The sequence below is a fragment of the Alosa pseudoharengus genome, unplaced genomic scaffold (assembly GCF_046254945.1).
Source record: "Alosa pseudoharengus isolate Yale_2024_CS ecotype anadromous, Long Island Sound unplaced genomic scaffold, YU_APseudo_1.1 YU_APseudo_1.1_scf_21, whole genome shotgun sequence".
Taxonomy (NCBI): Eukaryota; Metazoa; Chordata; class Actinopteri; order Clupeiformes; family Clupeidae; genus Alosa; species Alosa pseudoharengus.
Window position 1 is genome coordinate 34,968,229 of NW_027468674.1, and position 12,406 is coordinate 34,980,634.

At 41.5% G+C, this 12,406-nt stretch overlaps 1 protein-coding gene across 1 annotated transcript in view; it reads left to right on the forward strand.

Annotated features, from left to right (window-relative positions):
- LOC143138346 (carbonic anhydrase-related protein 10-like) overlaps nucleotides 1–12,406 on the forward strand; it is a 130,485-nt gene that overhangs the window by 28,025 nt on the left and 90,054 nt on the right. The window contains exon 3 of the mRNA XM_076298842.1: nucleotides 7,843–7,985. Coding sequence (XP_076154957.1) covers nucleotides 7,843–7,985 — 143 coding nt within the window. The remainder of the gene's footprint in view (nucleotides 1–7,842; nucleotides 7,986–12,406) is intronic.

Genomic DNA, 12,406 nt, shown 5'->3' on the forward strand with positions numbered 1-12,406 from the left:
TGCGGATATTAAATTACAGTACCTAGACTATAGGGCGATCCTGGCAAAGTCATAGGAATCGCTTCGTCATCACATAGCTCCCACTCCGTCACACCTGCAAAATCTAGATCTGAAAGTGAACTGGGCGAAAAGCTCCCTGGCCAGTAAGAGGATTTTCTGGAACTTACGTTGAACGTAGTCCACTTATCGGGCAAACGACAGCCGTCAATCAAAGCTTTTATGGCTCAATTCCGCTTAGGGGCATGCGTGTGTGGTGAGAATTAAAAATGATGTAGAAGCAAAACCGAACTGAGATGTGTTAAGAAAGGGAGACGCTCCCAGGTTTATTACAAGCCGGCTCGGAGGAGAGCATGAACAAAGTTGCCTCTGTCCAAGTCACCTCACGATTGTCGTTTGTCACAGGCTTTTATCCTGTTAGCCGGCTCTTTGTCTGCTCCAGTGGAAAAGTTCAGACACGCCCCGGACATATGCATGCTTAATTGGCGCTGACCACCTGTGGTGAAGTCTGGCATAAGACAAAAGCTGGGCCGTTGTACATGACAAAAGACTTGATTTGCAAATGGTCAAGGCGTGTCATCACCAGGCACAATCATCAGTTAATGCAAATATGAGGCAGACAGACTGATGAAGTTAGTCACATTTGTATACAGTATGTTCTTACAAATAATTTTTACTACACGTGTGCCTATGCCAAAAGCTGCTAAAGCTAATAGCAGTGACAAAAATACTTCCCTAGTCACTTATATAGCCTATCTATTTGGTAATCATTTGACAAATGTAGAATTGGCTAATTTAGAATGGAAAATAAATGTCTATGTTAAGCAAATGTAAGGAACTTTATTGCATCTTTGGCTATCACATTGACGAATCACATCAAAACGAATCACACCAAATAGTTCTGTATCCTCTCATATCATAGCTCATGCATCTAGATATGTATAGGATAGTCTGATAAGGGAGAGATGCACATACCTATTTTTCATGTCTTGTTTTTTTCACATCATCCACTTCCCTATGCCTGCTTAACTATTAAAGCTGTTATAACCCAGTAGGTCGAGTATTTGTAAATGTACAGCCCTGCAATGCAATATCTGTTGTTTGTTGACATCTTGCATTTACATTTATTTCATTTATTCATTTATCTAAAGTGGCTTTGTAACAAGCTCAGCTCGAGTTGTCACCAAATTAACGTAATCGGTTCATTAAAACGCACATTCACAGATAGTCTCTAGCATGCTTCGATTTATTGAAGTGCTTTGGTGAGGGTGAGAACGTGAAAGAGAGAGAGAGATAAGCCCATAGGCCAGAGTCTAAAAAACCTCTGTATTTTCAATGTCAATCAGTCCAAAAATGAAAGTAATCCACGGCAATAAGAATCCATAAATCCGAGGGTGTCAAGACAGTCTTTGAAACTCTGCAAACACAAAAATAGATCTCACCTCGAAATCATCTCCAGGATACGCGGAAAAACCAATCATATATTCCTTATATCGGGTGTAAAAAAGAGGATAAATCCAGTGTATGAATTAACCAAAAGGAGGTTGAGGCAGATCGCCTTCTACCCCTGTTCATTCATTCATTCTTCCTCCTGGCTTTCTTCCCGCGTCCCATTTAAAAAGCAAACATGTGATTCTCCGAGAGCGCAGCCATAGGGCCAGAACAGGAAAAGTGGGTGAGAGTGAGCGTGGAAAGGTGAGTGACAGTTCTAGACCCTATTGTCTGTTTCGACTATACTCGCCCTGGATCACTGACTTATGCCCATAGTCATCAAGATAGCTAGCGAACTATAAAGATGGTTAGAGAGAAAGGAGCTTAAAGAGCTCAATACTACCTGGCCAGGTTTTAAAATAGTACATTATAAAGAAAAGACACTTTTATAGTAAGAGAGTTAGGCCTATTCCACATGAAGAAACAGTTAACAAATCTGTTATGTTTTACAAAAATAAATAAGACTTGTCTTATATCATAATATGGCCATTTATGTGGCGGATGCTACAGCTTACAGAAATAAAATAACAATCAAGTTATAAGAGACCTTAACTAGGAATTACTACTGCATCTGTCAATACTATTACAAGAGGATAACACATTATTATATTATTTCATGATTGTTACATTTTTATTCCTTTTAATGTTGTTGTTGGTAGACTCGATTCAACTGTGCCTTTGATTGAATAGCGATCAGTTGTGGGCACCGCAAATTAAATGAGCACTTTACCTGATGAAGTGAAAGTGTAATATGTAATATGGCAAGGCACAGAATGTGTTTTCTGTTGACTAATAAAGCTGGTTTTTACGGAGCCCGTGAGGTGACATGAAAAAAAAAAAAAAAACGAAGGTAAAAAAATAAAAAAAAACGGAGAAAAGGTATGTACTTGGGACAAACGCTGACTAGGTTTGCGAGATCTTGAGTTTGTTTTGCGAGATCTCGAGTTTCTTTTGCGAGATCTTGACTTTCTTTTGCGAGATATTGAGTTTGTTTTGCGAGATCTTGAGTTTGATTTGCGAGATCTCGAGTTTCTTTTGCAAGATCTTGACTTTCTTTTGCGAGATCTCGAGTTTCTTTTGCGAGATATTGAATTTCTTTTTGCGAGATCTTGAGTTTGATTTGCGAGATCTCGAGTTTCTTTTGCAAGATCTTGACTTTCTTTTGCGAGATCTCGAGTTTCTTTTGCGAGATATTGAATTTCTTTTTGTGAGATCTCGAGTTTCTTTTGCGAGATATTGACTTTCTTTTGCGAGATCTCGAGTTTCTTTTGCAAGATCTTGACTTTCTTTTGCGAGTCTCGCAAATCCATCAATGCATTATGAGAACCACTAGAAATGTTCCGGAGAGCTTTAGCCACTGGAATTAGGTTGCAGTTCCTTATTTTGGCATCTGTGTTGGTCTGAGGTTGCGTTCCACACTGACTGACAAGCCAACCTAGTCAGGGTGCGATTTGTGAAAAAAGCCGAGGGGGGGCGGGGGCGTCATCGCTCCTACACATCACTCCATCCTAAACCTCGATTTCAATAGTCAATTTGATTTTCGAGGCTTTAAAAATATGAAGTTTCGTTTCCCTTTCTTTAACTTGTTTGGCTGTATTCTCCAGTGCAGTGAACAAGCCGCTGCATTCTGCAGTGAGTCGAGACCAGAAGTTAACGTTACCGGCACACACGCACAGTGATAGTCTTTTGATTTTAGACAGGACCGGTTCTACGTTATTCTGTGCCGGGGAGCAACACGCCCATGACCGCAACAGCCATTCTAGGTATACGCACGCAGCACAGGCGAGCACAGGCTACCAGGAGAAACATCAACCAATTCAGATCAATTAGTTAAAATAATATAGATGAACCATACAATTGCAAGCGACCATGCCACAGCGGGCTACTGTATTAATGTCATCATTGTCCTATAGGGGTGTCACGATTCTCCAAATCCTCGATTCGATGTAATTTTCGATTTTAAAGTCACGATTCGTTTCGATTTTCGATCTTTTTAAAATATTACTATTAATGCATTCCTTATATGTTATTTACTCTTTTTGGCCTTTTCTTTTTCGGGGGGCTTTTATTTTGAAACCGCTTTGAAACCGTTCCAACCGCGAGGTTGTAATGTAAACATTAGGCTAAAACAGAGACGTGAACATGGTAAAATGAAACAACACAGAATGTTAATTTCATTGTTTCAGCACACTCCGAAGAGACCCAAGGTTAGTGTTCATGAAATATGTACTTATAAATGTGCATTTTATGCCTTAAAGTAACTTTGGACTGTAATAAGACCATCTTTTCACTTGCTAAGTTGAGTAGGCTAAGTTAGTTTTAATTGACGTGAATGAACGAATACTTCCACACCGGTGATTTCAAAGTAGCAAGAGGGGCTTTGATTTCCGTAGGTTGATGTGTAGGCCTATATTTTAACTGGCTGCAGCTTAAAATTAGAGGAGTGTTGACGCTGCAGTTCAGCACGTGCATGTGTGTTTGTGCGTCTTGTCATACATGCTGGACGTGACATTGGGGGTGTGGCTGCATCGTCGATTCTACTTTTAAGTTCGAAGTTCGAGATTGAGATGTAATTTCGATCGATTTTGAAATAAAATCGAAATCGTGACACCCTTATTGTCCTACCATATCCTCGAACTTGTCTATTGCCCGAATGTGAAGCCAAGAACCATAGGCCTACCTTCTTTGCGTTCTCTCCCTCCTTTTTTGTATTTTCTATCCTCTGTTTATGTTCTTTTTTCTGGCTACCAAATTTGTTTACAGCCATTTTCTCACTAGTTTTGCCTACCAAGCATACGCGTAGCCACGGCCAGGCCTGTCTACTTGTCAGTCTTGCCCGTCCAATTAGGCTTTCCTTCGTTTACGTTCACCATCTAAAAAAGACGCGCAAGTCAACACTGCGCTGATAGTTCAAGAATCAGTAAAATCGCGTAGGCTACAGCCGGCAGCTCCGTAATTGTCAGGTGTGATGAAATGCGTTCATATTCCACTTTTTATGTCATAAACGCTGCATGCCTATGAAAAGGCTTTGCATTAGGATTGTCCGATGGTCAAGCTGTTGCTTCAATTTGTGTTTTAATTTATGCAACGCACCGATGCTGGGTTCATGCAGTTTTGCGCAAGTTTAAATTGTTTAGCCGACAGCACAATGTGTCATTTTTGTACAATAAGTTCCACTTTTCATGTCATGAATGTAACATGCCACATGCCTATGATAAGGCTTTGAAGTTGTCCAATATGGTCAATCAATTGTGTTTCATGTGACGCACCGAAGCTACATTCATGCATTGTTTTGCTCCAGTTGGAAATGTTTTTGCGTAATTTGTCAGCTATGATCAAATGCCTTCAATAAATTACACATAAATATAACATGCCTATGATTAATGTTTGTATGGCCACCCATTTGAACAATTCTGGCTACGCTACCGAGAACAGAATCTCTCAATCTCACATCTTGACAGGTCACGTCTAACGTAGCCTACTACTCCCCACGGGGGAGGGGTAGCCTAACTTTTGATACATTTTTAAAAATAAATCGTTATCAGCCAATAGGGAAACTGCCAGAAACAACAAGCAACAACGCTTTAAGCTGGTAAGTGAGACACATCGATGAATGCACACTTAATGCAGAATCACCACAGAAAGCGTTTATTGATTATTTATTTTTCTGCCCCCCCCCCCCTCCCCTCCAGAACGGGCCCGGTGATGTTGCTCCCGTTGCTTCCCATTGCGTCTCTTTCAGTGATTTCGCCGACAATGACACTGCAGCCTGGCCTGCATTTATGCGCGAAGCCCCTTAGTTTTGCTCTTGTTCGCCGCATGCTGGCAAAACAAGGCACTGCAACGTAATTTCAGTGACTGAAGCTCTCCAGAACGTTTGTGGTTCTGCATTGATGGATTTGCGAGATCTTGCAAAAGAAACTCGAGATCTCGCAAAAGAAAGTCAATATCTCGCAAAAGAAACTCGAGATCTCGCAAAACAAACTCAATATCTTGCAAAAGAAACTCGAGATCTTGCAAACCTAGTCAATGTTTGTCCCAAGTACATAACCTTTTCTCAGTTTTTTTTTTTTTTTACCTTCGTTTTTTTTTTTTTCATGTCACCTCACGGGCTCCGTAGGTTTTAATGCTACACTCTAATGTTTTTAAATCTGTTCCTCACAGTAAAAACAGTAACATTTCCTTATACTTTCACTTAAAAACATTCACAATTGTATCTCTTTTTGGGTTGTTCTCCATGTAGTTTGACATTTGTACTGACATTTTTAGCCGAGTTGTAAAAAATGTTTTCAAGTACGCATTTTATAGACACCATCTTTTCCATTTTACACGTGGCTCTCAAAAAAATATAAATATTGTGGAAAAGTGAATCTTTCATATATTCTAGAATCATTACACATAAAATGAAAAATGTAAAAAAATCAAAAATCAGTATATTACAGGTTATAACACAGAAATGTCGACCTTTTGAAAATAAATGAACTAAACTGACTAATCAGAAATAGTTAATTTATGCACTCAATACTTGGTTGGGCTCCTTTTACTGGTCGGGCTCCTTTTACACAAATTACTACATCAATGCGACGTGGTATGGAGGCAATCAGCCTGTGACACTGCTGAGGTGGTATGGAAGCCCAGGTTGCTTTGATAGCAGCATTCAACTCATCTGTATTGTTGTGTCTGGTGTCTCTCATTTTCACAGCATAGATTCTCTATGGGGTTCAGATCAGGCGAGTTGTCTGGCCAATCAAGCACAGTATACCATGGTATGCAAACCAGTTACTAGAAGTTTTAGCACTGTAGGCAGGTGCTGAGTCATGCTGGAAAAGGAAATCAGGATCTCCATAAAGCTTGTTAGCAGATAATGGAAGCATGAAGTGCTCTAAAACCTCCTGGTAGAAGGCTGCATTGACTCTGGACTTGTTAAAACACGGTGGACCAACACCAGCAGATGACATAGATATATATATATATATATAGATAGATAGATAGATAGATAGATACTTTATTGATCCCCGAGGGGAAATTCAAGGTCTCCGTAGCATACAGACATCACACACAATGTGCACTTACAGCAGAAAGGGTAAATATAAGTATATACATATAACAAAACTCCACTGTACAATAGAGACAGTAGAAGATAAGAAAAACTAACAAAACTAAATACTAAATATACTATATAAATTAAATAAAAAAAATCCACAGTGTGCTTGAGGATGATCAAGCATGAGGCGCTTGCAGTGACAGGGCCGGGACTGGCCTGTAGTTCTGTGTGCATGGTAAGGTGCTCAAGAGAGTGAGTGTCATGGTGAAGGTGCAAAAAGCAGTCCAACAGTAGTCCAACAGTGCAAGAATAAGGTCTAGAGACCAGCATAAATAATATGGACAAATAAGAGAGTAATGTATAATGTAGACAAGGTAATATAAAAGCTATGTCAGTGCAAGAATAGGATGAGGTAATACGGTTACAGCGATTCAGTGTTGTAGCAGAAGCCATTGGTCATGTGTGCTAATTTAGCATGAAAAACATAATTAACATGAAAGACATGGCACCTCAAATCATCGCTGACTGTGGAAACAAAAATCAAACTGGACTTCAAGCAACTTGGATTCTGTGCCTCTCCACTTTTCCGCCAGACTCTTGGGACCCTGATTGAACCCTGATATCCAAATGAAATGCAAAATTAGTTTTCATTTGAAAAGAGGAGTTTGGACCACTGAATAGCAGTCCAGTTCTTGTTTTCCTTAGCCCAGGTAAGACACTCTAACCTTCTCACTGGTTCAGGAGTAGCTTGACACTAGGAATGTGCCACTTGTAGCCCATTTCCTGGACACGTCTGTGTGGTGGCTTTTGATGGACTCCAGTCTCAGTCCACTCTTTGTGAAGTTCCCGCAAGTTCTTGAATCGGCTTTGCTTGACAATTCTCTCAAGACTGCGATCATCCCTATTACTTGTGCACCATTTCCTACAGTACCACACATTTCCCTTCCAGTCAACTTTCTATTAATATGGCTTAATACAGCACTCTGTGAACAACCTGCCCTTTAAGCAAGGACCTACTGTGGCTTACCCTCCTTGTGGAAGGTGTCAATGAGTGTCTTCTGGACAACTATGAAGTCAGCATGTCTTTCCCATGATTGTGGTTGTGTTTATTAAACCAGGCGAGAGATTAGAGGCTCAGGAAATCAACATTTCTGTATTATAACCTCTTTATTCTAATATTTTGAGATTTTTGATGTTCATGAGCTGTAAGGCATAATCATCCTACATGACAGCATGCACAGCACAGTAGAAACACAGCACATGCTGAACATACTGAATGTCTTTCTCTCTCTCCACACTTTCTTTTGCAGTTCCATCATTCTGGGGATTAGTAAACTCTGCATGGAACCTATGTTCTGTTGGGAAAAGACAGTCTCCAGTGAATGTAGAGACCAGTCACATGATCTTTGATCCATACCTAGCCCCTCTGAGGCTCAACACAGATGGACAAATGGTATAGTTGGGTCTTTCTCTATTATTCTATTCCACCTAAAAGCATTATAGGTTACTATAATTTGTAATTATTTTTATGTATGTTATCAGAAGTAATGCTAAGCTACAACTGCATTTCTACATTTTAGTGGACAAGGACAAGAGGCCTTAATCTGAATGGTGGGCATTAGCTATAGCATAATAGCTGTATCATCAATGTTTGTGATACAATGTATTGCCTATGGTGTTGAATTAGCCTTTGATATTGCCTTGTTTAAGTTAAGACTTTGAACTTAGATTTGATCAGGATATGTTTAATAAGAATAACTGAATAAGGATATTCTTGAACGGTTAACCAGTTATTCAACCATTTGACAGATGCACGTGTAGAGGGGGGCGCTATGGGTGCCTGAGCCCCTGCCCCTTTGCCTGAATGTCGAAAGTGCCCTTTTGAGTGGCCTTTTAAATTATCAATGCTTCGTAAAATTGCTCATAAACATTTAAAAAATAACGTGTGAATCAATTATTCGAGAATAAAAAATGTTTAAAGGTAATATAGCCTCGTCTACCTGCGCTGCTGCCGGTAGGTGATAGGCTATCAATGTGACCTTTTTAATTTTGCGGAGAGGAGAGACCTGAACGTTGTGTTCTTGGAATTGGCTAATGCTTTTGGATCAGTGCCGCATAGTCTGTTGTGGGAGGCCTTTGATTATTTCCGAATCCCAGGTAGCATTAAAAGCCTAGGAAAATCATACTTTTTGGATATTCAACTACTGTATGTTTTACTACAGCTGAGTACTACAGCTGAGTACACCTACATGACTTTTAGCACTTTTACATCCCTCTCCCTATGCTACAGACCTTTTATTTATTTTCTTATTTCATCACACGTCAAAACACACACACACACACACACACACATATCTGACTTTCTCCAACTTTTGCACATCTCCATAGAACTTTTTATTTATTATTTTTGATTTCTCCTCCATCTATCTACCCATGTCCTTGATTGCCTAGCCTTTCTGCCTCCCCCCCACCCCCACCCCCATCCCCAACACACACACAAAAAACACACACACTTACATCATCACTGTCATCACCTCACATACATACAGCACACTGCTTGCTACAGTAAGCCTCCTCTACATAGTTGCTGCACACTGCCCCCCCCCTCCCTACATACACAGCACATTGTCTTCAGGATCTTCTCCAACACACATCCTCTACATACTTACAGCATTCTGCCCCCACCTACCCACACACACAATACACACACACACACACAGTCACTGCTCCACTCCCCCACACACACATCTTCACTGTCATCACTCACATACATCATACTTGCAGTACACTGCCCCCCCCCCCCCCCCTCTACCCTACATACACAGCACATTATTTCATCAGGAAGCTTCTCCAACACACATCCCCAACATACTTACAGCACACTGACCCCCCCCCCCCCCCAATACACAGCACATTGTCTCATGAGGAAGCTTCTCCAACACACATATTGCACACTGCCCTCTCCCCACATACACAGCACACTATCCCATCTCCCTTGTCATCCCCCCCAACACACACACCAAGACCCCTGGCAGTTGGGTTAGCCCCTTGAGCCGTGGATATGCCCAAGGTTTCTTCCTTGGTAAGGGAGTTTTTCCTTGCCCCCGTTGCTCTTGGGTGCTCCTTGTTGGTGCCCCCCCCCCCCCATCCCAATCCTCCCCCCCTTCTTATGCAGCCCTTGCTACTTAATCTACTAAACCCCTCTTCTACTGCACTTTTTACCCCCCCCCCCCCATTAATGCACAAATAGGCTGACACCAGACATAATTTCACTGCATTTCTTACTTCCAGTAACTATATGCATGTGACAATAAACTTCCTTGTATCCTTGTATCCTTGTATCCTTGTACACCACAGGGTGGTAACAACTCGAGATAGGAATCATGTACCATCTCCCCACTTGCTTTCACAATGGCAATGGAGGTTATAATTAGGGCCTCAAAATGGGTAGTGGGTGGGGAGAAGTTGCAGGGAGGGCCACGCCTCCCCCGATTAGGGATTTAATGGACGACGTGACAACTTTGACGTCAACCGTTCCATGCACCAACAGGTTGCTGGATAAGTTAAATAGCAATCTGCAATGGGCCAGAATGAAGGTGAAGCCAAGTAAGTCTAGGAGTCTCTCAATTGTTAAGGGGAAGGTAATAGATAAGAAGTTTGCTATAAATAAAGAGGTGATTCCCACAGTTCTGAAGAAACCAGTGAAGAGTCTGGGAAGGTGGTATGATGCAAGCCTCAGTGATAAGTCACAGGTTGAAGACTTGACAGGACACTAGGCAAGGTATAGCAAAAATTGACAAGTCAGGGCTGCCAGGTAAGCTCAAGCTGTGGTGTCTGCAGTTTGGTTTATTGCCTTGGCAAATGTGGCCATTGACCGTTTATGAAGTTCCTTTGTCAAAGGTAGAAACAAAGATCCTTGATTACTGCATAAGTGGGAGTGTCACCTTACGTCACTAAATAAACTTTCTCTCTTAATAAGCAATAAGAACAGATAAACATAATTGTGTTCACATTATTATTGTCTATGATCATGTTTGATATCAATGAATCATTCTTTAGGACATTATATGAATAATTTAATTAGTCATGTGAACCGAGCTAGCTAGCTAGCTAACGCTATCTTAAAACGCTATACAAGTGGATGGGAGTAGCTATGGCAATACAGCTATGCGCTAACAAGTGACTAGTAGTTGAATGACTTCGCTTAAACATAATATACTGTTGCAAATTCACATGAGTATAAACTACCCACTTTAACTAATGTCAGTAATGATATTCAGCTAGTTGTCATTTCAAAGAAATTACACTTCTCCGTTTAAAATGTTACCTTAGCTAGGAGGCTAGCTAGCTTGCTAGCAACCGGGCAGTAACTGGCAGCAGCATGGTCTGATATTAAGTTATTTTATTACAAATCTGAACACTAAAAAATTACACTATTAGGCTTGAAATGATCCCAAACACTTACAGAATATGACAACATTTTCCAAAAAACCCTAACCAATTCCAGAAAGACATAATGACCAATTTATTGTCAAGTCTCCATTGACATTAGTGCAGCGAGGGCTTACTCTGGTCTGCATAAAGGGGGATCCCCCCCCCCCCTTGCAATAATCGAACGCGGAAATTGTCGAACGTTTGCGCCTCTCGCTCCACTTTAACCCTCTCTGGTAGAAAGGTTGGAAAAAATTATCAACTCCTTTGTCAGTCCCACGCTGCCTAAGCAGTGTAGCCTTGTATGGGAAGGGCATTGTAGAGTTGCCAATATCTCGTCTGACAGAGGATTTTAAGTGTGCTAAGGCTAGATTGGAAATTACTCTTACTCAGTAGGGACCCAGTGGTGAGGAGAGTTGCACCCACAGTTAATGCAGGGAGGAAGTGGAACCCAGAACCGGCAGTTAAGCAAGCTCAATCAGCATTGAGGCATAGGGATATAATGGGCCATGTGCAGCATGGGCGGCGGGGTCTAGTGTTGGATGTAAGTAAACCCTTTGTCGAGCAAGGCGAAAAGGAGAAAAGAGGAAAATGGTAGTGGAGGAAATGCATAGACAGGACGAGACTGTAAGATGTACTAAGGCAGTGTCACAGGCAAAACAAGGGCAGTGGGTGAACTGGGAATGGGTGGAAAAAAGACGGATTAGATGGAAAGATCTATGGGGCATGGAAGCTGGTAGGATCAGATTTATGTTAGGCACTACATATGATGTGCTCCCATCTCCCAAGAACTTAAGTCAATGGTTTGGTGAGGACGATAAATGCACACTTTGTTCGTGTGTGGGCAGCCTCCACCATATCCTATCAGGGTGCAAGTTAAGTCTCACCCAGGGGCGGTATACGTGGTGTCATATCCAGGTATTGAAATGTGTGGCAGCGGCAATTGAGGATAAAAGGAGAGAAGTCAATTCATTAGCAGCTAGTAAAGGGGTTAGGCAAATTAACTTTGTACGTCAGGGGATAAACCTCGTTCCGAAAAGGCCAGGTGTAAAACCGGCCAGTTGGAAAATGGAGCGGGCTGGGAAATGAAAGTTGATCTTGGCCAGCATCACCCAAGACCCTACTTAATTCTTAATTCTTAAGATAGTTTACTTCATTGAACTTACTGTTCCTTGGGAAGACAGAGTGGAAGAGGCCAATGAGCTGAAGAGAACGAAATACACTGAGATAGCAGAGGAAGCAGCTAAGCGAGGTTGGAGTGCACGATTAAGGCCTAATGAAATGGCGCACAAGGGTTTGTAGCCAGATCTGCTATTGGCTTGCTGTCTGAATTGGGCATTTGTGGACGGAGTCTAAGGCAGGTGGTTAGTAACATGTCCTTGGCAGCAGGCGGGCAGACCTTGCGGGCAGCCGTGGCCTACTGGTTAGCACTTTGGACCTGTA